Source organism: Apteryx mantelli, chromosome 23, assembly GCF_036417845.1.
Source record: "Apteryx mantelli isolate bAptMan1 chromosome 23, bAptMan1.hap1, whole genome shotgun sequence".
Classification (NCBI taxonomy): domain Eukaryota; kingdom Metazoa; phylum Chordata; class Aves; order Apterygiformes; family Apterygidae; genus Apteryx; species Apteryx mantelli.
The window spans coordinates 6,226,008-6,252,303 of record NC_090000.1 but is presented as its reverse complement, the minus strand read 5'-3'; the positions used below and the strand labels follow the sequence as shown (position 1 = coordinate 6,252,303).

The following is a 26,296-nucleotide window of genomic DNA, read 5'->3' as shown; positions in this document are numbered from 1 at the left end:
TGAGACAGACCGGCCGGTCTCACGAGGGTCACGGGAGCGAGCGCGACCCTCAGGAGGGCGGCCGGCCGATGCAATAAGCGCCCGAGGCGCTGGCCATCCCTCAGTTTCTCTGCCGGACACGGAGGGAACCTAAAAGTTGATGAAACGATGGGTCTGTGAGCGTGGGTAGCAGTGAGCACCGTGGCAGGGCCAGGATGGGGAGGCGTGGGCGACTGCCGGCTGCTCCGCGTCCAGTCTGCCCCCGTTTCTCGGCGCGCGTTGCCGCAGTGCCGCGGGTCCGGAGTCGGCAGGGCTCTGCCACCCGGAGGCGGAGGAGCGGCTCGTCGCAGCGTTTCGCTCTGCAGGGCTCGGCCCTGCTGTCCGTGCCAGCCGGGCCCTGGGGTAAGGGCAGAGGATGTGCACGGTCCCGGGGCGCCTGTGCGCCGAGGCCGCTGCCGTGTGGTCCGTACCAGAGCACAGCGAAGGTGCGACTTCATTACGGTCGAGCATATTTGTGCTCGTTTAAGCTGACAGCAACAGCAAACGCGATTTCAGCGTGAGGAACTAAACAGATACCCGGGATGCGTGCTGGAAGAGCTTGCCGTGTTTAGCCGTACGGTGTGCGTTGCACCAAATGCAGGCGTGCAGGCTCGGGGGCCGGTGTGCAAACCTCTACTTAAAGCGTGCCATCGAGGCAGCCGCCTTCACAAGCAGCGGCGTGTGACTGTGTTCACTCTCGATGTGTCAGGGGAGAGATGTTTTCAGAGCACGTGCCGGGGGGACGCAGACAGTCTCCGCGTCCTTACGGGTGCATCCCGTGTGTGTGTTTTGCATGCATCCGTTAGGAGCCGGAGGCGTAAGGTCGACCGGTCGAGCACGTCGAGCCGCGGCCCGTCGGGTTGCGCTACATACGGTCGCTGTCCAGGCGAGGCGTTCCTCTGAGCCGCGGCGCCCGGGCCGAACGCGAGGAAGAGCGTGGGACCGCGCGGCCTCTCGGCCGCCCGGCTCCGCTGGCCGAGCGCACCGTGTCCCCCGGGGACCCGGGACCTGCGATCGGTCTCCCTGCCGTTGGCACTCAATCCCAGAAACAGCTGTCCAGAGCTAATTTATTTCCTAATGCTGCAGCAATGTTAATTTATAAATTACACTGGTAATTCGAGCTATTATTAATTTCAGATGGTGTAGGGCAAGCCTAATTAAAATATGACACCAATTGCCACACATATGTACCAAGGACTACCGTTTAAAATTTATAGGAATATTAAGTGTGACACTGGTCTCGGAGATGCTTTGCACAGTAATTATAGCATCTCAGCTGCAGGAGATCTGATAACGGCGATGGAGAGATGTGAAAGAAAGGAAGAGAAAAGTCGCCTGCCTCCCTGTTTGGGGGCTATTTAAAAGCGGCTCGTTCCGTTCTCTCAAGGGCGAGGAGCCTCTTTGCTTTGGGAGAGGGCCGAGGCGGCGCGCTCCGGGAAGTTCAGCCGCGGCGCCCTAATTGCTGCCCTTCCTTCTTTAACTCCGCGCTCGTCGTCGTAACGCAGAGCGCTCGGTCGACCGATCGCCTCCGCCGGCCCGGCGCCTGCGCCTCGCTGGCCGGGAGAGGTGTGCTTCTACGGGAGCGCTTCAAAGCGAATCGCGCTCTCGTGGGCAACGGGGTCCGTCAGGAACCGGATGGCAGGAAAGGCCATGGGTTGATGCTACCTGAGCTTCAGTAAACTATGGAGAAATACAGTTGGAAAAGAGGTGGATGCGCAGGAATAAAGTGGCCACAAATTAATGTAGGGTGAACAGTTGGAGGAAGGAGAAGCCTGCCTGTCCCGTGGGCGCTGGGGACCTTAGCTTTAGGGAACGGGCGCTCCGGGCGGCCGGAGGGGTTTGGCGCCAACGGACTCAGCCCCGGGCGCGAAAGCTGGCGAGGGGCAATGCGGTGGCCCTGCCCCGGCTTTCCTCCGTGTAAAGTTGCCCTGGCTTTTTGCTCCCTCCTTGCCTACGGCGCGGGATGCTGGCTCTAGAGAGCCACTGCACTCGCTATGGGACGGGGTGGCGTTTCCGCGCCGGTTGAATTGGGGAGCGTAGCTTGCAAAACGTGTCGAGAGCCTTCGGAAAGGAAAGTTGCTTTGCACCGGAGCCATCGCGCTGCTACGCGGCCGGCGAGAGGCGGCTGGCAGAAGGCCCTCGCGAGAGGGAATTTGCTGGTGTGGGTTCTTCCGCGCCGAGGTCTGCCTGCGGAGCAGGGCACCACACTTGGAAACTAAAGCGGTGCAAGAAAGCGAGGCAGTCTCTGCGCAGAGGCGTGCGGCGGAGGCTCGCGGTGGCCGCTGGCCTGCTGCTGAGCCAATGTAAAGAGTTTTATATGATGTGTCGCGTGCCCAGTGCCTTGGAGAGCTCGGGCTCTTCAGGATCTGGGCATCCCGAGAGGGAGTCGGAGAGCGCCTAGGCAATGACTGAGAGGGGAATGTTCCCAGCCGGCAGCCCAGTGGCCGCTCGAGGGCGGCCGAGGGGCCCGGCAAACCCGCTCTGCGTAGTCCGTGGCGGAGGGCGGCAGGGGAGCGGAGGGCTGTGGGCGGGCGAGGTAGCTCACCGGCCGCTCGCTCTCTCCCCCCTGCAGCCGTGGGCTTCGTCAGCGAGGACGAGTACCTGGAGATCACGGGCATCACGCGGGAGCAGTCGGGCGAGTACGAGTGCAGCGCTTCCAACGACGTGGCAGCCCCTGTTGTCCAGCGAGTCAAAGTCACCGTCAACTGTGAGTAACCCCGGGGCCGAGTCCTGCGCGGCCACGTGGGAAGGGGCGCGGGCCGGGGCCGGCTCGTCCCCACCGAGCCGCAGGGACGGAGCCTGGGCAGAGGGCAGGGACGAAGGCGGGCAAACCCCGGCCTCGGGCCCCAGAGCCGAGGCTGGCGGCGGCAGTTTTCTAAGCAGGTGGTGTTTTGCCCCCTTTTTTCCCCCCTTTTTTGAGCTCCACTGCTTTACACCTCCTCCTCCGCTCGCGTCAACCTGGCTTTTCAGCCCGCAGCGCAACACTGGGCTGATATCCTCTGGGGAGAGGAAAGAAGTGAGCGGTAGATAGGAATTTTTTCCCTAAGAAAAAAAAGCGATAGAGAAAAGAGAGGAAGAGAGCAGCACGGCTCCTGCTCAGGGACGGAGGGAAAAGCACCCGTAAGCCCCTCGGGGAGCCCGAGGGGCGAAGGCAGCTAGGGGAGGCGAGGCGCTCACCGCGGGCTCCCGTCTCCCCGCAGACCCGCCGTACATCTCGGACGCGAAGAGCACCGGGGTGCCGGTGGGGCAGAAGGGCATCCTGCAGTGCGAGGCCTCCGCCGTCCCCTCGGCCGAGTTCCAGTGGTACAAAGACGACAAGCGGTAAGTGCCCGGCGTGGGGGGACACCTCGCCACCCAGCCCCCTGGTCGTACGTGGCGGCGTCGCCTAAATGGGCGCGGGCACACGTGAGCTGGAGGGCGGCGGCGATGCTGCCGGTGGGCTTCGATAGCTGGTTTAATCACGGATAAAGCTTGGAGCTCGCAGCTCCGCAGCGCAAACCGGATTGGGATGCAGAAGCAGATCCCCTCCGACACGAGCAGGTTTTGATCGTTGGGGGCTACTCTGCGCATCTCCGCGGGCGGTTAGGATCCGCCGCTCCGGGCGGGAGCTGCCGCTGCCCAGTAGCTATTAAAAGCAGGCTGGGCCTTTGTATTTAACTCAGCACAGTCTGCGCAGCCAAGAATAGGTGAGGGGCACTTTTCGGGGCGGGACGGTTCCAGGCTGCTCTTTCAGACAGTGTCTCCGAGCTGGCCTCCGCCTGCGCGCCGAGCGCAGATTGCACCCGCTCGAAGGCGCGCAGCCCGCGGCGCCCCGGCATGCCCCCGCCGTGCACCCGGCCGCCCGTGAGGCAGTGCGGGAAGGGCGGAGGAAGTGTGGTGCCCGCAGGGAGACAGGAGCTGGTTACAGCGCAGAGACCACCTGCCCTAAGGATGGCAGCAGCCCTTTTATGTCCTACCACGGCGGCTCCCCTTTCCAGACCGCTTTAGCGATAGCGCCGTGGTTAGGGAGCGAGGCGGGCACCAGCGAAGCCCCTGTTGGATTCCCCTCTCTGGAGCGAACTTCTCTCTTTGACCCCGGGCAAACCTTTCTAACCCTCTTTTTGCACCAGTTTTCCCTGGGAAATGCAGGGGAAGCGGCCCCGCTCGCCGAGGGGCCCCGGCGCTTCCCAGTGCCGCAAGATGGGCCACGTCAGTGTCCGGGAATAAGGAGACGTCTTTTTGCCCTAGCCGTACATAAGCTCCGGTGGTGGTTGTGGTTGCTTGCTTAGCATATTTTGGGAAGAAAGAAGCAGGCTTAATATACAAATTGGCAGATGTTTCCCTGGCAGATGAAAGGCTTTTCTAAGAAGTAGGTCAGATCACGAGGGCCTTCGAAGCGGCAACAGGAACGCGCTCGGACCGACCGGCTCGTCAGTCGGAGCCCGACGCGGGGGCCGGGGCGATAATGGAGATCTGGCACCTCCTGGGAGGAATTAGCTAGTCAAAGAGATGCAGCAGTCGAAAGAGTAGAGCGGGAGATGAGTTCAGGAATGTTAAAGCACTGAGTAAACAGGCGAGACCCTGAAGAGCAGTGTGCATCCTCCGTACCTCTCCCGCTAGCTTTTCCCTCTTCTTGCCCTGGTCTGCTCCTCTCTCCTTTGCGTGCGTCCGTAGCCCCGCGTCCCCGTTCTCGGGCGGGAGCGGGCGCCACCGGGAAACGGGCGATCGCCGAGGGGGGGAGAGGCAAGCGGGTGCCCGGGTGTCGCGGCGCTTTCCCTCCGAAGCCGTCCCCGTCATCTTCTCCCCTTCTCCCTTCCCGCCAGGCTGGCCGCAGGACAGAAAGGCTTGAAAGTGGAAAACGAAGCCTTCTTCTCCAGGCTGACTTTCTTCAACGTCTCCGAGCAGGACTACGGCAACTACACCTGCGTAGCCTCCAACCAGCTAGGAAACACCAATGCCAGCATGATCCTCTACGGTGAGCGGGGCCGCGGGGAGGTGCCGAGCGCCGCGAGGGGGGCCGGGGCGGGGCCGGGTCTAACGGTGAGGCCGTAGATGTCTGAGAGACCCGCAGCAGAAAGCCGTGTTTTGGAGTGTGGGAGATGTGTTTTTTCTACCGATCGTTTCTGGCCCGGCGCGTGGGTCGGAGCGCGTGGCAAACCCGGGGGGTCATTGCGCGCGCCGTGGCATCGGGAACGGGCCAGGCTAGCCGGGCGTCACGGGACGGCGATGACGGGGAGCCCCTCGCGGCCAGACTCGGTTTTCTTCCGCCGCGTCCGTCGACTTCATTTATCCCTGGGGTTTCCCACATCCTTGCCCTGGAAGTACCTGCTAGCCGTAAGGACCTCCTAGCCTGCTCCATTGAACGTCTTCTCTGCCTTGCTGGGCGGTGGGATCTGGCCGCTCCCAGCAGACCCGTCTCCTCGCTTTGAGATCCCTTTTTGTCCATGCTACCCTAAAATATCTGTCGGGCATGGAGCCTGTTCCTCAGAGCAGCTGGCAGCCCCCAAAAGCTGTACTTGTGGAAGGTGTTGAGCACCGTGACTTGGTTTCTGGGTCTGTCACAAATGAAGAACTTGGGTCTGGCATCAGGTTTCTTTCGTCTCGGTCCGATAAGTACCTAGCAGGGAGGGTGGTGGAAACGGTCCTCCTGTTTTCGTGGGAGAAAGAGAGACGGCTCCCCGCCGGCGCTCTCGACTCGTCGAGGCGAGGTAGCTCGGCGGCATCTGCGGAGCGAGCCCGCGGGAAGCCGCGGTCGCCAGACCGAGCCCCGGCCGCTTCTGCTGCGTCGCGAGGCTCTCGTAAGGCCTCCTCACGGAGGTGTTTGACCTTCCAGGCGACTGGGGACGGACTGCAGGCGGCACCCTGGATGTAGGGGGAAGCTATCGTAGGGGTTGTCTAGGACCGAGTTCAAAACTCAGTCGGTTTGACCGAGTTTGTTTCCCGTCTCAGACTGGGTCAGAAACCTGCTTTTAGGGGAGCAGACCTGAATTTGTGTCGAAGCCCGGGGAGGGGAAGGGAGGCGGCCCGGCCCGAACGAGAGGCAGGGCCCGCGAGGGAGCTCCCGTCCCGTCCGGATCCGAGCGGACCTCAGAGCCGAGACCGCGGCTCGAACGCTCTCGTCCGGATGCGAGCCGAGGCTCCGTCCCGAGCTCTCCGAGAGCGGCGCGGGGCGGGGGGTGGGAGATGATGGCCAGAAACGTGCCTTTGGAAGAGCAGACTCATCCTTCCTTTGACGACTTCCCTGACACGCCATCTGCCGCGCTCACGCCAGAGAATAAACGATCCCCGTGGCTCTGTCAGCTTCCAGGTTGTCTTTTCCGCTCCTGCAAAATATATATATTTTTAATGACTTTGCCAGAGGGACGTGGGAAGGTGCCGAGGGTGCGAAGGGGGAGAGGCTTCGTACCCTTATCTGGGAGCTATTTTCTCTGCGTGCCAGAGCTGTGATTAGAATGATGCATCCATCTGACACCGCTCACAGCCGGGAAGGGCTGTAATTGCTCGACACATTTGTCAAGCCTCCGCGTGCGACGGCAGGCGGGCAGGCAGGCAGGCGGCAGACCTCATCGCCGGCCGCCGCCACGGGGCCGCTTCATCCCCGGGTCGGGGGGCGCCAGATCCGCTTACATTGGTACTGAATTGTCTCAGAGAAGCTGTCCTGCCGCCCCCCGACTTTGACCAAGACGTCGTCGTCTTCCTTGCGACCCACCCGCCGGGACCCCTCCTTTTTCACCCCGTCGGGGACTTGCGGCGAAGCGGTCGGAGGGGAGCAGCGTGGCCAAAGCCCGGCGGTTTTGCCTCTGCCGCCTCGCGTGGCGCTCGCGCCCTGGAGAGGGAAGCCCCGGGGAAAGCGGCGACTCGGCGGTCGCCCCCCGTCACGAGCGATGACCGTGGGTGACATTAATAGCAGGCTGCGTTAAACGAACCGTGGAGTGGCGCGGAGGTTGGAATTAATCATAGCTAAGAGCATTTGATGAAAAGCGCCAACTTCCTAGAGCCTTAAACTCTCTCGCTATCGCCGACGCTTTCCGAGCGTGCATGTGCTATTTCAATAAGCCGCGAGCGCCTACAGAAGGCAGCCCTTTCGGGAGGAGAGCCGGGCTTGCGGCGCAGCGGGGCCCCGATCGGCCCGAACGCGCGGGCTCGGCCGACTCGTAGGAGCGCGTACGAGGCTCCTGCAACGCTTTAAAAAAGCAAGTATGGTGAAATAGGACAAATCTGTGCCTCGCGCCACGTCCGAAGGTCCCAACGAGAACACGTGGCTCGGCCAGACGCCCCACGCCCCGCAGTGGGCGGGCGGCTCGTTTGAACGAGCGAGGAGCACATTAGCGGGTTTTTTCACTGTGGCGTTAGGGTAGATGAGGAGATGCCGCGCGGGGACGAGGGAACGTCAAAGCGAGCGGCGCGGTCCCGCCGGAGAGGCGCCGAGCCGGTCTCCAGAGATCTCGCGTCTCCTCTCGCTGTGCCGCGGGTCTCCTGCGTATCTCTGGAGAAGCAACTGCCCGTCTCGCTTCCTCCTTCTGTCTTTGCGGATGTACGTGGGAAGCTTTTCCAGCGCAAGGGATGGCGTTCGGTGTGAGTTTGTACGGTGCCCGGCCCGAGGGGGCTCGGTCGGTGCTTCTCGGGCATTTGTGTGCTTTTTGCAAGGGCAGCCTAATGTGGTCCTGAATCCCCTCCGTACCCCATCCCCAGCACCGCACCCATATTTCCTCGTGGTTCGTGTTGTTCGCCCCGAAGGCGTCTGACGTATTTGCAGCCCACCGCCATCCTGCTGGCGATCCCACGCCCCCGCCTCCCGTGCTGCCTCCTGTGTGCGTGACGGTGTCTTGTGAAGTCTTAAAAAAGACGTAATGTTGTCATTTTTCTCTTGCATTCTTTCCTCACCTGGTTTTAGAAATCAGTGAGCCCACAAGCTCAACCTTGTTCCAAGGTCAGTATCGCTCTCACTGTATGTGCCATCCGCTGTCCCCTACCCTGCCTCTAACCTCCCGCTGCCCGCCGCCCGCCCGGGCTGACATCGCCCGCTCCCTGCCCCGGACTCTGCATGGAGAACGGTGCCTTTTCCCGGAGGGCCGCCAGAGAGCCCGGGGGTAGCTGGCCGCGCGTAGTCACCCGGGCCTCCTCTCCGTAAAGCGCATGGCTTGAGCTCGACACGCTTGTTAGCATCGGCGTAGAGTTCGTGCTGTGGCGGGGCAAAATCCAGCCTTCCTGGAGAACGCGCTTGACGTCTTTTCTGCTCGGATGTAAATCCCAAGCGGAGTCTTCACCCTGAAAGTGTTGAGCTCGGGATCGCTTTTGGCAGGCCCCGTATCTACCCCTGCTCCATACCTGTCTGTCAGGGGGTGGTAGGACCCAGGTGCCGCTGGGCTTACGGCCGCTCCCGGGTCCGCTCTTTCTGGGCGAGAGGGAAATAGCTGGCCGTGCAGGAACGGGATGCCCTTGGCTTTGCCCCGACAGCCAAATGACAGTTCTTGACCAAAGGCTTCGCACCGTCCCTGCTTCCTCGGGGTGGGTCACTGACAGCCTTCCCCGGGGCGGAAAGCCGCGAGGAAGACCGGTCGGGGCAGGCGAGAGGAGAGGGCGTGCGAAAGGCGCCGAGGGGCTGCCGTTAGCGGGGCCAGGGCTCTTCTAAGCTGGGCCGCTAGACCCCCGAGAAAGGACACGGAGGGCCCCCGTGCTGGCGTCAGTTCCGGACGCGGCCGCAGCTGCCAAACGTGAGGCTGACTCCGTGGTAGCCCGTCCGGCCGAGGGCTCGCCAAGAAACCGTGGCGGCTGGCTCGCACGCCCCCTCCCCCGGCAAGGGCGAGGGACAGACAAGGGTGCCTCATTCCTGTACGTGGAGATGTTCCTGAACTCAGTCCCTTCATCCCCTGTTTTTCTTCTCCCTTCCTTTTTTTTGTGTCCCCCCCTCCCGCACGGCTTCCCCACGCATCTCGTCCTCACGCCTCCCTCTGTTCTGCCACCCAGCTCTAACGATTCGTGCCTGTTCCGCTAAGGAAGCGCCCGCACGGCTCCCCGCGGAGGGGAGCCGAGGGATGTCGGCGGACGAGGCGACTACCTCGTGACGGGGTCGGAGGGGTGTTGCACGGAGAAGGGTCAACCGCGTGCCTCGGGCCCATCCGATAAGGTCGGGAGCGGGCGGTCCAGAGGAGTAGACGGAGGGAGGTCAAGGGTGGTCGGGGAGCGATAGATGACGGGATAGCGGCAGGGAAGTGCCGGAGAGCTGGAACTATCCGTGTCATTGACTTTCCCGGGATGGTCTCGGCGAGGTCTTGGGCAGGGGGGCGTTCAGACGGGAGAGTTCCCGGCAGAAAAAGCGATCGAGAAGCACGGGGCAGCTGGATGGACGAGACGGGCGTGGAGGCCGGGCAGGCTTTGTATAAGCAGAAGGGCTTAGCAAGATACCCTAGATAGCCGCGATGTGTCGCAGCGAGGGGCAGGAGCCGCGAGCGCATCGAGGACGAGGTCAGCGAATGGAGCACTGTCAGGTGTTGGTCAGCGTTTTGCTTTGGACGCCTTCTGTCTTTGTTGCTTCCGATGTTCTGATGAACGTCACTGTCGCAGCCGTGCCCAGAGCGTCTTTAAGAGGAGATCGGGGCCCGGGTTCTCGCTGAGGCCGATATTCCCCACGTACGGCTCCTTCTCAAAGGACGCGCAGCTCTTTGCCCAAGTGGCGCGTGTGTTTGTAGCCTCTTTGGTTATCCGCGAGGCGGATGCCGAGAAAGAAGTTGATGCGAATGGTCCTCACGATACCGCCAGGCCCTCGGCTCCCCTCCGCGCCGGAGGGGACCGCGCCGGAAGCGTGCCGCGGGGCACCGCCAGGGCAGTCGCCTGAGCTATCCTGACTATCCGCGGAGCCTTGGGTGGCGTTCTGTGCGGGAGCGCGCGGCCACGGCCGCTCGGCCTCGCTCGTCCCTCGCGGAGTTTTTCCCTTCGTCTTTTATCTCCCGGGCGGCCCGGAGCTTGCTTTTGATAGCATTGGCGCAGAGGAGAAAAGCGTCGAGTGATTAATGCCCGCGAAGCTCGCGGCGATCATCTAGCCAATTTATTAGCAAACACGGGCCTGTGTAGTAGAGGCCTGTTGTCGCTCGAGAGCCGCTGCAAAGAGACGTGGCTATCAAAAGCAGGCTCGGCGTCCTTTGACGATTAAGGGTCTCGGCTATCTGCAGGGCTTCCGGTCTGAGCCGTTGGTAGGCGCAGCGCGCGCCAGAGAAGTTGCAAGGCTTTATGCTGTAAATTGTTGTTGCCTCAGCAGTTTGGGCTTTTCTTTTGTTCTCCTCTTGTTATGGCATGTTTGGAAGGAGGCGACCGTTCCTCATCCGCGCAGCATTCCGTGCGCAGCCGGGCAGGCTTCGGCCACGGGGATCGCGGTCGGTCGAGGAATACGTATTGGGTTCGCTGGAGTGCCAGCGTGGCGATGAGGAGCGCCGTGTAGCTCCTCGGAGCCCCGGCCTCTCCGTGCCGTGGTCCAGCATCTCTTTCTTGGTCCTCGGAAGCCGGCTGCGTCGCCGAGGCTCCTCGGCAGCCTGGCGGAGACGCGCCCTGCGCCCCAAAGCGGCAGAGCCCCCAGCGTAGACCTAGCGCTAGCAGAAAGATCATTTTTGCGCTGCTGGTTGAAGCCCCAAAAAATAGTTGGCTCCTTAAGTGACGAACGTTAGTGTTTTTACCTGACGGTTAAGCTGTCGTTAGGGTTGCCTGGAGACTGTTGCCACCTCTCTTCACTGCTGGGTTCCCAGGTAATGGTTGTCACACACGACCCCAGTTTTCAGGAGGACGGACACCTCCGTCGGCTCGCGGATGCCGGGCGGCAAGACCCTCCGCGTGGCCGCGCGTGGCCGGAGGCCGGGCTTCGCAGGCGTGCCGTGCCCCTCGCCCGGTCGAGCCTCGGTGAAGCTACCGAGCTCCTCAGGCTCGCGTCCTCGCCTTTCCTCCCCCTGGACCGTGCCGCGGGAGGCTCGTGAGGCCCGGATGCCGCAGCCGGTGCCGGCCCCCTGGCCGTGGGCGCCCGAGCGTGGAGCCGCGCTGTAGGGATGGACGAGGGCGAGTGAGCGCGCGCGTCCTTACCTTCGATGTCATGGGGTCTGTCTTGGCTCGTGGGATTAAAAACTTCAGTCGCATCGGACCTCGCCGTAGCGTCTGCGACTCCGCGCCAGCAGGAAAGCCCCTCAATTAAAGACGACTTATCTCAGATGACGGCTTGTGAGAGCTGTCAGTTATCCTGTTTCTAATGCATTAAAGATGTTTTGCGTAGCTAATGTTGTATTGGAAATGCTGAGCGATACGAAGTGAAACGTCTCATGCGAGTCTAAGCATATTATGTATATGCCCTTATTTTTATTGTTCTGACTTGTCATGTCATTGGGGAATGAAATCTGGGTCCCGTGACCGGGCCTAATTGCCATCGAGCCAGGCTGACCTCACGATGTACCTATCCTTTGGTCTTTATCCGAGTCGTGTGGCGCCCGGCGGCAGGTCGGCTTCGAGCTCGCCTCTGGCCGCGCGAGGCTTCGTGCGCCGACACGCCTCGATCTTCCGGTTCCCGCTTCGCCAAAGGTTTTCCTAAATCTCGCGCTCTGTTTCTGCCCCAAAATGGGATGCGCTTCGTCGCCCTGGGAGCCCTCCGTAAAGAACCGCTTTTCCAGCGAGGGTTTATTGCGTGCCGGTAGCGCGATGAGAACTTCTCCGGGACCGGGCCGGCAGTGATGCGCCTACCCGGCCGCACGGGCGTGCGGAGCGAGCCTGCCTTCTGTTCAGGCTCTTCTAGAAGAAGTCTTTCTGGTTTTACCCTCTTTCTTTTGTTTGTCTTCACGGCCAGTCATTTGGTGTTGAGTTTGCAGAGACAATAGTGTTTAATCTAGGGCTTCCTGTGCGTTCAGTGGCTAATTTGAGCCTCCCTTTAGTTGGATCGAGGGCCCTGGAACCACATCACTCTTCTGGGTGTGTTTTAGAAGAGCCCTCGGTTGTGGTGTTTAGCGGGGGGGCGGCGAGGCCCCTCGCGCGAGCAGGGCGGCGACTCCGCGGGTGTCCCGGGTGGGTTTCGAGCCGCCGGCCTGCTCGCACCCCTTCTCCCTCCTCGAAGGTGAGGATGGGGAGAACGTGGCCCCCAAAGAGCGAGGCCCCGTTCAGGCGGGTGCCGGTCCCCGCGCTAGCGCGCGTGCCCCTTGCACCGGGCCGGCGGCTGGCCACGCCTGGAGGGAAGGAGGAGCGGAAGTGTCTTGAGCTGGAGCTTTCCATTGCTCTTTTGCCTTAACCGTGACTTGTTCTTTAATTTTTAGAAGAGACAACTACTGCTCTGACACCCTGGAAAGGTCAGTAATATGTGGCCCCCGCAACGCGAGCGCTCCCCCGGCTCCATTTTCCCCACCGTCCCCTGCCCCCCCGGCACCCCGCCTCGTCTCGCCGCGGCTCGAGCCGAGGGATCCGCCAAGGGGCGACGGCGATCTCTCGTCCCGCAGCCTCTCCCCGCGTCCCCCGAGCCCCGCCGCGCCGCGTAGCCCCAGGCTCCCCGCCGCACCGCTCCGCGGGGTTCCCCGCAGCTCGGCCGCAGTTCTTGGCGCGGGTGCGCCGCTGCCACTGCCTTTCTTAGCTGCATGGGGTTTAGCCGCCCTCGTGCCCGGGCGTCGGCGGCCCGGCCTCCTTTCCTGCAGCATGATGTAGCTGCCTCTTTGCAGGCTTCGCCCTCTGCATGCCATGGCCTCCCTGCCTCCGTGCGCCCTGGTCGTGCGTGTGCTTCTCCATGCCCGCTTCTCTCCGCTCCCTGCCTCTGGGAAGCAAACCGGGAGGGCTTTGCGGTCCCATTCCCCGTGTTGCTGAGTAGCTGTCTTCTGGGCGGTCCTTCCTCCTCCGGCATGGTTTTTGTGCGGCCTCCATCCTTGTATACTGGGACGCGGTAGCGGCGGAGCAGCGGGCGGCCCTCTCAGCAGCGTTACTAGCGGCCGAGGTGGCGGGCGCGGGCCGTGCGATCCGATGGAGGGATCGATGGGTCGGGCCCGGTGGGGACCGGTGTCATCTTGATAGAGGCATCTGTAGGCATCTGGCTGGGGTTTTAATGCATTTAGCGGTGAGACGTCGGGATGACCTCTAGACTCGGGGTGGGATTTGGAGATACTTCGGAGCCAAAGCCATTCTTGTCTCCGTGTCCGCCCTCGGGCGCAGCTCGCTCGGGGGCTCGGAGGGAAGAGTTTTTATCGTTGCGTCAGCATGCCGTAAGCCTGATCCGAGGCGGCAGTTAAAGGCTTGATGGCCCTCCCGGCACAGACAGGGTTGTGGAGCGAGGGGGGCCGCGCCCGGGTTTCGAACGCGTCGGTCGATCCGCCCTCCTCGCTGGCCGTGCTCGGGCGGAGCGCCCGCCCCGAGGAGCCGGGTGCCTCTCCTGACCTCGTGCATCGTGCCATCCTCCCTAGGGCGGGCCGTATCGCTCGGAGTGCAGTTCTGTTCTCGCTCTCTTCCTTGGCCGGGGGGTGGATTGGCCCTAAGGGGCAGCGCAGGAGGCCCCGGCTCTCCTCTCTGTGCAGAGCGGCTAGGTCGGGGAGTCGCCCGGAGAGGGCGCCAGCAGGGAGCGGAGCGGGGCCCCAAAGCGGCGTACGTGTGGGTAGATGCGTAGGGTCTTTTGCATAGCTCCCGGTGCCAGGGCGGCTACGGTATGGCCCTCAGGCAGCCCCGGCGCCCGCCTAGAGGAGCGCTGGGCCGCCGGGTCCCCGCGCGAGGCCGAGGGGCAGCAGAGGACCGGGCAGGTCGGCCGCCCAGGAGCGTGGCGGCGGCCGGCCGCCTGGATTTTCCCGGGCGAAAGCTCGCGCCGAGTCGTCATCCACACCCACGGGATGGGACGGGGCGGGCTCACGCTGCGCCTTTGAGGGTGGTGGCGGCGGGGGGGGAGGACGGCGGTGCCCGGGTGCTGCTTTGTGGCTAACGCGGCGCGCTCTCTGCTCCCTCCCGCAGGCCCCGGCGCAGTGCACGACGGGAACAACGGCGCGTGGCGGCGAGCCGGCGGTGCGTGGCTGCTGCCCCTCTCGCTCGCCCACCTGCTCCTCAAGTTTTGACCCGAGCGCCGGCCTGCGCAGTAGCGGCGGCACCCGCAGCGGCAGCGAGCGAGCACCCGAAGAAAGAAGAAGAAGAAGAAGAAGAAGAAGAAGAAGAAGAAGTATTCACTGTTTCAGAAAAAAATCATAAGAATTGAGAGAGTATCCGGCCAGGCAATCCGGGGGAGGGGGAAAGAGGAAAAAACACACCAAAATGAGAAGAGAAGGGAATTTGGAGAGAACCAAAATCCAAGGCTTCCTGCTGAAGATGCAACGTGACTGAGTCTTTTTCTTTCCCGTTTTCGCCCCCTCCCTCGCGCCCTCCCCATTTTTTTTGGCTCCGCGACGGGCGAGCGCGCGGGTCCCGAGGAGCGGTCGGTCCGTTCGGGCGAACGGCTTCCGCGCCCTCCGTCCGCTCGCCCCGCTCCGCCGGGCGGGCGGCTCGACCGGCTCGTCCCGCTCGGTCCCGCCGCGGCGGAGGACGGCGGCGGCCGCGGCGCGCGACCTCTCCGTTCGGATGCGCGGGTTCCGTTCTTTGATGATATTTCCCTGTCTTTTTGTGGACCGTGCCGCCATTTGTGTTCCCAAACATACATATATATATATATATACACACACACACACACACACACACACTTATGTATGCGTATGTGTGTATATATATATATATACACACCGCTATGCATATATATATATATAGATAGATCTTAAAAAGTTCCAGCGAGGATGCGAAGGCAAAGGAAGAAAGCGAAGCGGTCGTTAACCATGCGTTCACTGTACTAGACGTGGACATCGTGAATAATAAGGGATTCTGAGTCATTCTTGATTTTATTAATTATATTTTCTGATACGAGCCTAGAACTGTTAGTTCATAAAAAACGAAAATGCAAAAAAAACAAGACCGGGGGAAGGAACGGAGCGAAGCGGCGCGGCGCGGGAGCGTCGGAGGCGGGCCCGGTCGCCCGGCGCCCCCGTCGGCCCGGCGCCCGCGAGGCGGGACGTCGGCCCGTCCGCGGGCGTTCGAGATCCCGGCGCGCGGGGGCGCGAAGGCCCGCCGGAACCCACGCGACCGTCGGAAACGCGGCCCTCGGAACGGTTCCTCCGCCGGCGGTACCGGAAGGCGCCCGCCCCGCCGTCCGCGTCCCGCGTCGCCGAGGGCCGGGGCGACGCTCACCGCGTGTCGAGCCGGAGGCCGATGCTTATTCTTTTTATGGGATATATATATACAGTATATATAAATATACATATATATATATATATAAAAAAAATTTTTTTGTCGTTAGAGTTGTAGCCACAGTTCTCAGCAGGGTCCTTTTGCTGCCATTACTGCATGCTGTATATGGAGTTAGGTGTGTATCGGTCTTGTAAGAGATGACAGAGTTTCTCGGGCAACGCGCGAAGGAGGCCCGCGCGGCGTCTCGCGCCCGCCCCGGGCTCGGCGGCGCGCCGGAGACGCGGACGCGGGCGGGTGAACGGAGGGAGCGGCGCCGCGGCGGCGTCTCGCCGGCTCCGGGCGGCCGGGGCGCGAGCGTCCCCCTCGGTTCCCCTCGGCCGTGGGGCTCGGGACGTTCACGCGACGCGAGCGGGAATAAACGGAACCGAGGTAATGACGTAGATCTATATAGCTCAGTTTTATATATATATATATGTATATGTGTGCGTGCGTGTGCGTGTGTGTGTGTGTGTATATATATGTATATATATATAAAAGAAGGCGAACCGATCGGTCGCCGACCGTCCCCCGCGAGCCGGCCGTCGGCCGCGTCCGACGCGGGAAAAGCGAGCTCCCTTTGCTTTCGGCGGGGATTTCTCCTTTCGTTGGTTTGGGGGGTTCGGGCTTTTTTTTTGGTCGTTTTTTTTCCCCTTCTCTGCGGACGGAAGCGGCGCGGAGGCGCTTTCCGCGGCGGCGGGGGGGCGGGCGGCCCTGGGCGCCCGCGGCTCGCCGGGGCGGCGAGGGGAGGGCTCTCTCTGCCTATCCATTAAAACAAATGTTCCATGTGGCTGCTCCGTCTGCTTGTGGTGCTCATTGCCGCGGGCCCCGCCGGAGGTGAGTTCGGGGAGGGCGGCGGGGAGCGGGGGCGCGAGGGCCGCGGGGACGGAGAGGGGCCGGGAGGGCGGGAGCGCCGCCTCGGCGAGACCCCGCCGCCGGCGAGGGTCGGCGCCTCGGCGAGCCTCGCGGGGGCCTCCGGCGAGTCGACGGGCGTCGGGCGTGCGCGCTCCATCGGGGAGCCCCGGATGCCACCTCTCTTCGCTCTGCTCCGTGCAAGACCCGGCCCGCTCCGGGGCAGAGCTCAAAGCATCGTCCGGGGCGTCGGCGGGCACGCGCGCTCCCCGCCGCCGAGGCGCGTCCCACGGCGCCGGGGCCTCGGCCGAAGAGCTCGGGCACGGCGACCCGTGGCTGTGGTCGGGGATGGTCTGCAGAAGGCTGGAAAAGACCCATCGGCATCAGGTAGGTGCTTAGGAAACCCGGTACGTCCGTGCGAAGCCACGAGCTGCAGAAGCGCTGCGGGCCAGCACCGATATAAGGGCAGAGGCAAAGCCTCGCGGCTCGGTCGGTTGGCGGGTCGGGGCTTTTCTCCCTCGATGCCTTTTTACGCCGGTTTGCAGGAGCTTCTGCGGTCTCTTTCTTCCTCAAGTGCAGGCTCGCGCTTTGTCCTTAGAGCTGTGTTTTGGGTTCGGTCTCGCGGGTGCCAGCCCACCGAAGCCCAGCGGGCGCCCACGGGCACCTGGGCCGATTTGGGCGCGCGTCAGTAGGAGCAGAACCCGGCCCGTGGCGGTCGAACGGCGTTTCTTTTGTGTTGTGGCCGTGTGATGCATTTATGCAGAAATTGCTGCCTCCGGGGCTCGGCATCCATCCGGAGAGCGGGCGGTCGCTCCCCGGGCTTTGGCGGAAGCGACCCGGTTTCGGAGGCGCCGATCGAGACGGGCGGAGCACCGTCGCGAGCTGTAGCTACGGTCCGTCCGCGGGTGGGACTCCGCGTCCCGGCGGGTCGTAGGCCAGAACACCCAGCCTTAGGATGGGGCGAGAAAAGGGAAGGCACGGGAACGGATTGTGCTGTTATGTAGAACTTGGTGAGGGAGGGAGAGAGGGGGCCGGGGCGCCTCGCCCGCTCGGGGAGAGATCCCCCCGCGACGGGAGCGTTTGGGCGGGCCCGTCTGGGGGATGCTCTGCGGGAGAGATGCTCGCTGAGGCACAGCTGGGGGGGAAATGCCGAAGGAACGGGTGGAATTCCCGGTGGGGCGCACGCTCCCCCTCTAGCAGCGGGAGCGGCGGCCCGAGCGGCGCCGTCCGCATCGGCGTCCGCTTTCCGTATGTCGCGATGGTGCCGTGAGCCTCGGGGCGGTGCTCTTGACAGCTGGGACTACTTGCTGACCGTTGCACGTAGGACGTAGCTACCAAGTCGCATGGGGTGGATTCGGTCGGGTCCGCTCGTGACGTGCCCGTAAGGGCACGGGGGTTTGCCGGCTCGCCGGCCAAGCAGCAGTCCCATGGCATCGGCTCCACGGCCGAGCGAGGCCCGTGTGTCACGTGGCACACCGGGAGCAAGGTTGCACCGGGGCCCTGATCCCCAGTATACATTATGGCAGCGAGCACCTATGAGCGAGGAGACCCCAAACGCCTCGGCGCGGAGCCTCGTGAAAGCGGAGAGGGCGGGCAAAGCGTGCGACCCGCTTGGATCTGCCGTGCCTCCCTGCTGTCAAGTTTGGGCTGCCTGTCGTGTGCCCCAGCCTGTCGTGTGACTTCTGCGGTTTCTGACTGGCCGTGGCGGTGCAGCGTCCTCCCGGGCGCCCGCCCTGGGCCCCATGTGCCCGAGCAGAGGGGCTCGAGGCCGGACCGTCCCTCCGGACTGGGGCGAGAAGGTAGGCCCGGGGACCCCAAGCCTTTCCTGGTGCCGGTGCTCACTTACTCGGTTAGCCTGGAGCGAGCCGATCGCGGCGGCAGGGGCTGAGGGATGCGAATGAGCCAAGGGGGACGCTGGGCCGAGCACGCACGCGGCGTGTGGGGAGCGAGACGTTCCGGAGCCTGGAGACCCCTGGGTGCACGCAGAGATGTGATGGGGCACGGGCACGTCCAGGGTGCCCCGAAGCTTACCGGCGCTGCTCAGTTCCCTGCAGACGAGCTCCCAAGGTAAGAGGCTGTGGCTCCGGTCCCATCCTGTGCCCCGTGCAGAGTCCCGAGCCCCGGCACCCCTCGGCGCTCACCCCTGTCCTGCTTGCAGCAGCTCCCCTGCCCGGGGGCCGTGCAGTCCAGGGGTTGCGATGTGGTCAAGGGCTCTACACAGGGCCACTCGTGGGGGGGAGCGCGTGCCGTCCCCGGGACGGGCGCGCCGAGCAGCCCAGCCCCAACGGCTCCACGCACGGTGTCGGGCGCGGGGCAGGGGATGAGGGGAGCGGCCAGGGCCTCGCCACCCTGCTTTTGGATTGAGGGCCTGGATGTGGTCGGAAGCAGCGCCGGCTTCTGCTCGAGGGGCCGCCTTCCTTGCGGGAGCTCTCACGATCCCTGGGCTTTAGCCCCACAGTTGCTGCAGGCGGGAGCACCCTGCCCCTGCTGTTGCGCACCCTGTCCTTGGTGTGTTGGGCCCTAATTAGGAAAAAAGAGGAAAGTGCAGGCAGGGCCGGCAGATGGGCTCGCCGCGAACCGGAGGCTACCTGCCGCCCCGCTCACGATGCTGTACGGGGAGAGGGCAAGGCGAGCAGAAAGCCCGGCCCTGCAGGTACACGATTGTGTCGCTCCGTGTGGCAGCGCTTGGTTTTTGAGAGACTGTTGCGGCCGGTTTTGCTGTTGCCGGCAGATGCGTGTCCATGCCTTTCCCTGGGGGTGCTGGAGTTTCCAGGGGCAGGAGCTGTTTTTGTGTGTGTGTATCAGCGCTCAGGTGTGGAGGGATGCAGGTGACAGAGGAAGCAGAGGAGATGGGCCCCACGAGCCCAGCGGGCCGGAAGGCCAGGGGTCGTGGCGTCGGGGTGGGAACGGAGGGGCCAGGGGGGTCTTCCCCTTTGGCTGGAATTTGTGTCAGAACCTCTGCCCGCGCTCTGGTGTCCTGGTCGGAGGGGGTGAGGGGGGGCTCGGATGCCAGTGTTAGAGAACTAGTGAGGAACACAGGTAGGAAGAGGCTGGCATATGGATGCATTTATGCAGTTCTTTATTTAAGAGGCGGCAGAGTAGGAAAGGGATGTGAGCGCCCGAAAACGCCCTCGCCGCCTCGGCGTCGAGCTCCGGGCCTCGGCCGTAGGTCAGCGGAAGGGCCCGGCGCCGTGGCCGTCGCCGACCGGAGACGCGCGCGATCCCGGCGGGTCTGCTTCGGCACGGGCCTGGGGATCTTTGTCCTACTCTCTTTTTGCTCTTGCCGGTCGTAGCGCAGGTGGGATTAAGGCAGGGAAAGAGGACCCTTTGCGTAGGGGGCATCGATGTCTCGGCAGGGCTCTCGTCTGATTTTGGCCAGGTGTTTCCCCCTAGGAAATGTCAGTGAAGACTCCTAGCGGCACATCTGCCCCGTGCATCCGGGTCAGCAGGGTCGCGGGCTGCGGCTGGTAAGCACGTAGATCCCACGGCGACTTGCCGGGGAACCCGTCAGAGGGCGAGTCCCGCTCCCCCCTGCCGCGCCTGCCTTGTGAGCGACGCCGAGGCCCAGCGAGGCCACCGGCGGCGGAGTTGAGAGCGCCCCGCGCGCCCTCGCTGGCTTTGCTATCCTGAGAGCCCCCTTCCAGGGCCGTCACTCTGTTAGGGCCACTCTAGCGCTCTAATAGAGAGAGCAGTCGGGTCGGATCTCAGCCGAGAGGCACGGGCAGAGCTTCCTCGGTGGAGATGGGGCACGGAGGCCTCGCGGCCCTGAGAAGAGGCGCACGCCGACGGAGGCGGCGCATGATGTTCTTTTGCAAGGGAGCGAGGGGGCCGATGAGGCATCATTTGGCTCAACCCAGGGAATGTAGAGGTATTAAGTGTGATGCTCAGGAATGCTCCTCGGTAATGCGTGAGTCTTTTCTTGTTGCCTGCCTTCTCGTTTGATAATTGAGATCTCGCGTCCGCCAGGCGCGGAGCGCGGGGCGAGACGGGGAGCGCCTGGGTGGCCCTGAAGGGCCGTCTCGTGCATGTCGAGGGGGGGACTAACCTGCCCTCGTGCCGTGCGGGCGATGGGGAGATACGTGCTGCATGTGGGGAAGGGGACGTTTTCCAGAGGACTCGGCCTGAGTAGGTGCCGCTAGGTTTGCGCTCTTTGGCCATTTCTGCGTAAAGGCTTTGCTAGGGCGGGTGTCGAACCGCCGGAGGCGTTTGGGAGAGGTGCCCGGCAAGGCAGTAGGTGCTTTTCAGGGCTCTCGGTCAGTTTTGGAGCCTGCTCTTTGGGGAGAAGTGTGTGTGGGGCGGGTGTTTTGTGGGGCGGGCCTGGCGGTAGCCCCCCCCACGGGTCGCTCGGGGGAGAAGGGGGTGCCGAGCGGGCGCGAGGCACCGCCGTGCTGTCCGTGGCGCTGTCCGGACACCCGGATCCCCGTGCGTGGAGCGCTGCCTGGCCTTGGCACGGTTTGCCAGGCTAGATGTAGGGTGTGGTAGATACCAGCCTTCGGTGCAAGGTGCTCTCGCCGGGCTTGCCATTGAGGTAGGTGGGGGGGGGTCCTGTAGCACATCCAAATCGCCAAGCGCTTGAGGAGGCTGTAGCATGTTTTGAAAGCAGGGCAGAGCGGGTATTCTGCTGGCAGGTGGCTTTTCCCCAGGGAAAGGATGGATAGCCTTTTTTTAGAAGGGTGTCCCTTTCCACTGCTGTCTCTGGAGAGAGAGAGATGGCAAAGCTTTTCCTGCCTCAGCTTCTCGGGCCACGGTCGTGAGAAGGAAGCGGCGCGGGTAGGCGCGCCCGTGCCGGGTGCCAGGCGGGCGAGGGGGGGGCCGTTGCCGTGCGGGCCTTTTCCTCGGGCGACGAGATTGGCGTTTTCAGGCCCTTGTTCCGTATGGACCGGTTTGTTTGTGTATGTGTCAGAGCTCAGGAAGGGTGGTGTGCCGTGGGCCGTTCCCGCGTGGTGGTGGCCAGGAAGCTTCGGGGCCCCTCCCTCCTCGCTCACTGGGAGGCCGGTGCTCTGTTAGGAAAGCAGCGTGGCTTGGTGCCGCTCTGGGTCAGTGCTGTTTTTTTTTTTTTCCTCCCCTCTTCTTGTGTGGTGTGGGTGGATCTTGCTAGGAGAAATCCAGGCTTTGATCAAGTTTCCTCTCTGAAGGAAGGTGCGCATGTCTGCGTTGGGGTGGTGGGTAGGATTTTGTTTGTTTGTTTGTTTTTGTCTGAGGAGTGTGGCTTTTTGAAGAAGACCATTAAGTAAGCACAGGGGAGGACCGCACCGTCTGCCCCGGAAAGAAAGAGGAACGGGCTGACGTGTCTCTCGCTGAATGCGGGCGAGAGCGATGGAGGAGGATGTTCGGTACACTGCAGAGGCTCTGCCAATAGGTACGTGCCTGTGCGTGCCGGGGGACGGAGCGAAGGCCGCGGGCTAGGCGGCGAGGAGGGAGGCGAGGCGGAAGAGGGCTCCGCGGGACGAGGGGGCATCGAGGGAAGGGCCGCGGCTCGGCAGGGGCCCGGGCCGGCGCCGTCGGGGGGATTGCCGCCGGGATGAGGAGCGCTCGCGGGACTAGCGCACGGCGAGGACGGGCTGGGAACTGGCGAAGGCGGGCGGTCTGCCCGAGCGAGGCGCGTGGGAAGCGTCGCCAGAGCGGCATTGGGTCCGGCAGGAGGCTCTCGGGAAGAGCCGCTCGACACAGGGGGAGGCTCCCGGAGCCACACAGGTAGGGCGCGTGCCAGCATTTGGGTGTGTGAGGCGATGGCGGCGGCCCGAAGAGAGGTCCGCCGGGGTGCCGAGGGGCCCAAAGGCGTCCCGCGAAGAGGAGTCGTGTCTCGATGAGATGGGCGGCCCTGGTGGGCCGCTTGCTTGGGAACGTGGGGTCGTGGCGTGTGTGTGTGTGTTGGGGGGGGGGGGGGGAAGCCTGCTAGAGGCCGTCGGGGCGGCGTTTCCTCGGCAAGGAGAGTTTTCCGTAGCCCGAGGCGAGCGCGCCGAACGAAGGAAAGCCCCGAAGGTACAAAGTTTGTCAAACTTTATTGATACACTGCACAATCACAACCATCTCTTATTCTTGTCGAATTAGAAAAGGTTACAACTACAATGTAACATGCACAAATCTCAGGTAGTATATTCACCTTTTTAATACAATTATCGACGGGAACTCGAGAGCGGACCTCGTCGCCGTACCGAAGGACGACGCCGACGCGACCCCGTCCGCGGGGGGCCGGCGCGAGAGGAGAAAGGCCGGAGAGAGCCGTCGGCGACCCGAGCGCGGCCTTTCCGTCGCGCTCGTCGTCGACGCGCGTGGGAAGCGGTCGTCGCGGAGGGGGCCGGCGCGGGGCGGGAGCCCGGCCGGCGAGACGCGAGCCCGGGGCTCCCGCCGGGCGCGAGGCGGTCGAGCCCCGGCCGAGCGAAGGAGGGTGCCGCGGACGGGCCACGGCTCCCCAGGTCCGGCACGTTCCTCACCGTCGTGCTTTACCTGGCACAGGAGAGGTGAGTGCCATCCCGTGGGAGGAGGACAAGGAAGGGAACCGGACCGACCCGGGGAAGCCGAGCGAGGCGGGAAGCGCCGAGACGCGGCACCGCCGAGACGGGGCCCGCGGCCGGCGTCCCGCCGGTCTCGGCGCGCCGGCGCCCCTCCGTCGCGCCGCGGCCGGGGCTCGTCGGGCGGGCCGAACGTCGCCGACGCCCGCGAGGGAGCGGCAGCGCGGCGTGGGGAGACCGGGTACCGTTTCTGTGGGAGCGGGACGGTGTCGCGGGCCCTGCGTGTCATAGCTGCTTTTGTTTAATATGCCGCCGCCTTTTGCCGAGGCTGCCTGTGGCTACTGCGATGTTCCTTCCTTGGGACTGACCGAAATATTGCACCGGAGAAGCGTTCGGAGCAAAGGGAGCGGAGTAGGGCTGTGCCCAAATGGAGGCATTGGCCAGGAGCGTGGGGGGGCGGGGGGGCCGGTCACGAGCGGGCAAGGGGGCGGCCGCCTCCGGCGGAGCAGGGCGGCCTGCCGGGCTTTTGGACGCGCGGACGCCCGGCATCGCCTCGGGGTACCTGCCGGGGGAGCCTTAGGGATGGGGGGAGAATGTCGGGGGGGGTCACGCACCCTGCAGGGCGGGGGACGTGCAGTTGTTGCGGCCGTGCCTACGGGCCGGGGGAATGTCCGTGGAGACACCGTCAGGGAGAGATGTGTGGCATGTGGGATGCGGTGTCGGAGTCTTCTGAGGAGGACCGGTCGGTGCAAAGGGCGCGTCCAGAGAGTTTGGGCCAAAGAGGGTCGCGGGAAGGCCGCGGTCCTCCGCGGAGGGCAGGCGTGACGTCAGGTGGGTGTGATATCCCGCACGGTTCCTCTGAGGTGGGAGATAAGGTGGTTAGGTAATGTGGGGGGGGGGGGGGGAAGGTGACTCCTTTGTTTTCCTTGGGGTCGGCATCTCAGTTGTCATTGCAGCAGAAGCGTTTTGGGAACGCCCGGCGCCGGCCCGGGCGAGGCGTTCCGGTCGTCCTCGTGCCGTCCGTCTCGGACCGAGGCGGGCCGAGGTCGGCGTCGCCTCGTGGAGTTGCCAGGCAGGGGAAGCGCACGGTGTATTTTTGTAGATGGTGCCATTTTGGAGAAGGGAGGGCGGCGCACGCCGTCGGCCTCCCCCTCTCGGGCCGGCGGGGGCCCGGGGCGTCGTGCCGACAGCGGCGCCGGGGAGAGGGCGCCGGCCCGGCCCGCGGGGTCCGTCCCCGTCCCGGGTTTGTTTGTTTGCTCGCTGCGAGGGCGCTCGCGTGCGTCTTGGCTTTCTGCCACGGTGTTTGGAGCGGGCGGCGTGATGTTTTCGAAGGGGCCCAGTTCGCTCCGAGAGGAAAGCGTGCGCACAGGCATCGTTTGGGAGCCCTTCTCGGTTTGGAGCCGGGTGGGGCGGGCAAAGGGCTAGGCGTGGGATCGCTGTCGTTACGTGGTGCGGGCTGGCGGAGGGGCGCCTCCGTGTGCTTTGCAGCTGCGTCACGGTGCCATTAAGTAAGCGTGTCTGTTGTAGGGCCTGGGTTGCCATCGGAGGAGCGTTTTGGAGCGGGGAGGGGGCCCGGCCCGGCCCTCCGGCCGGACGATTTCGCGTCCGGCCGCGGAGCGGCGGGAAGGGCCGGCGTGGGATTCGGGCGTTCTCGGCGGCCAGAGATGGGCGCCGAACGTCCGGGGCGCGAAGCCGCGGGTCCGGGCGGACGCGGGGAGGCTTCGCGGGCGACCGCCGCCCCGGGTCGGCAGGAGGGGAAAGGGGCTCCTGAAGACCCTCGGCGGAGGATGGCGTAGACTTTGGGCCCGTCCCCTTTGGTGTTTGCAGTCCCGGGCGTGTAGGGAGGGGCGGAAAGGAGCCGTGCCGTTGGAAACGCAGGGGAAGGCGGCCTCTGCGGGCCGGCAGCCTCCCGGGCGCATTCAGAAAAGCGGCCCGTAGAGGGGCTGTGGTGCGAGCGTCAGAGACCGTGAAGTGGCGTAGCGGGGTCGCGTGGGCTTTTCCTGTTGAGTTTTGTGCTTCCTTTGGGTTCTGGTTGCGGCGCAGTCAAGATGATAGTCAGGTCAGGGTTGGCCACGGAATCTCCTCGCTGCCCGGAGCGTCCCGGCTCGGGGGGGGGGTGGGCGGAGCAGACAGCCCCGTGCGGAGGCAGGGGTGCGCATCCCTAGGGGGCCTGAGGTGAGGAAAAGTAGGGGAGGCGGGGGCAGCCGCCAACCGCGGTGTTCCGGCCGGGCAGGGGCGGGACGGGTGCGGGAGCCGAGCCGGGGCCCGCGGCGCCCTTTTGGGGCCGGTCTGCAACTCGGCGTCAGGATCTCGGGGGCCAGCCGGTCGGAGAAGGAGGGATTGAGGCGGGCAGGCGTGGGCGGGTGAAGAGTTGTCGGGGAAGGAGCCGGGCGGTCGGAAAGGCGGCTCGGCGGAGCCGAGTGCTGCGCGTGAGCTATATGCAGCACGGAGGAGACATTGCCGTGGAAGCTGCGGCCTTTTTGCGGGCGTCTGGGTTCGAGGGCTGGGCTCGACAGGGCGCCCGAGGGACGCCTCCGGGGCCGCGTCCGTGCGGGCGGCCGCGGTCGGCCCGCGCGGCAGAAGGGCCGGCGGCCGTGCGTGCCCGGGCGCGGCGAAGAGGCCCGGGGTCCGTGGCGGGGAGGGACCGGCGCCCGCTCGGGGGCCCGGGTGGAGGGTGTCCTTGTGGGATGCTGTCTGTGGCTGTTGCGGTGCTGAAGCAGGATGGGGGCTGCACCTGGGAGGAGGCAGGTGAGTCCTTGAAACATTGTAGTCGGCGTGCGGGCAGGCGAGCAGGGCGAGGGACGGTCCGGTGGCACGCGACGGGGTCCACGCGGCGTGGCGAGCGGCGAGAAGGACGGCGGCGCTGGGAGACGGCGAGACAAGAGGGCGCTCGGAGTCATCGCCGATTGCATCGTGCGTCACGTGTCTGACGGAGAAGAGTCCTCCGGGGCGGGTGGCGGACGCGCCCCGGCCGGGGCCCGCGCGTCCCGGGAGGGCGGGGCGAGAGCGCGTCGGGCGAGGCGGCCGCGGCGCCGGGTCCCCGGAGGGCGCGGGCCCCCGTCCCGGTCCGGGCGGCGCCCTCCCGGAAGTCCACGGGGTCGGCGGCCGGCAGCGCGGGAGGCCGAGTCCGCGGCGGAGGGGAGGCGCGGCGTCGCCTCCGAGGCCCCTCGGCTTTCTTATCAAAAGTTGAGGAGGAGGTGAGCGAGGAGGGCTCCCCAGAGCCAGAGGCGGGCCGCCGCCCGGGACGCGGCGTTGCCACCGTCGTGCACCGCTCCGGGCCCTGCCGGGAGGAGAGAAGAAGGTGAGGAGGAGCTGGCGGCGGCAAAGGTAAAGGGCTGTCGCGAGCGGGGCTGTCTGTCTGCTGTGGCATAGGATCCCCGTCCCTTTCTGCCTGGCGTCCCTGGGGCGGGCGTGGGAGAGGCCAGGCCGGGGCGGGCCGTCGGGAGGTCTACCGGTCTCAGTGCGAGGGCTCGGCAGGGGGGATTTTAAGGGATTTGCCTGGAGAGTCGCGTCGGGGTGTTTTGGGGAAGCGTCGCGCTAAGCTTTGCGGCCGCAGGCGTCCGGCCAGCCCGGAGGCCGGGTCCTCCGGGGAGCGGAGAGCTTTTGGTAGCGGGAGAGGGAGACGGTGCCGCGGGGAGAGTCTAGAGCCCGGCGAGGCCGCGGCGGGCCACAGTAGGTGTGGGGAGCGTCGGTTCGGGGCTTCGGGGAGCACGGTCAGGGCCAGCGGGCGGCAGGGAGCGTCGGGAGGGCGGGCGAAGGAGGTTTGG

At 64.7% G+C, this 26,296-nt stretch overlaps 2 protein-coding genes across 5 annotated transcripts in view; one reads left to right on the top strand and one right to left on the bottom strand.

Annotated features, from left to right (window-relative positions):
* Positions 1-15,478, top strand: part of LOC106485208 (protein CEPU-1) — a 364,330-nt gene extending 348,852 nt beyond the window's left edge. For 2 of the 3 annotated variants that reach the window (XM_067309993.1, XM_067309992.1), the window contains 5 exons: positions 2,591-2,725; positions 3,219-3,339; positions 4,821-4,972; positions 12,273-12,305; positions 13,936-15,478. In XM_067309993.1, coding sequence (XP_067166094.1) covers positions 2,591-2,725; positions 3,219-3,339; positions 4,821-4,972; positions 12,273-12,305; positions 13,936-14,036 — 542 coding nt within the window. In that variant the 3' untranslated portion in view covers positions 14,037-15,478. The remainder of the gene's footprint in view (positions 1-2,590; positions 2,726-3,218; positions 3,340-4,820; positions 4,973-12,272; positions 12,306-13,935) is intronic. The other variant, XM_067309994.1, reaches the window with a different exon arrangement.
* Positions 15,479-25,702: 10,224 nt separating this feature from the next.
* The window catches only part of OPCML (opioid binding protein/cell adhesion molecule like), a 372,466-nt gene continuing 371,872 nt past the window's right edge, over positions 25,703-26,296 (bottom strand). For both annotated transcript variants that reach the window (XM_067309996.1, XM_067309995.1), the window contains one exon: positions 25,703-25,809. In XM_067309996.1, the coding sequence (XP_067166097.1) occupies positions 25,709-25,809 (101 nt within the window). In that variant the 3' untranslated portion in view covers positions 25,703-25,708. The remainder of the gene's footprint in view (positions 25,810-26,296) is intronic.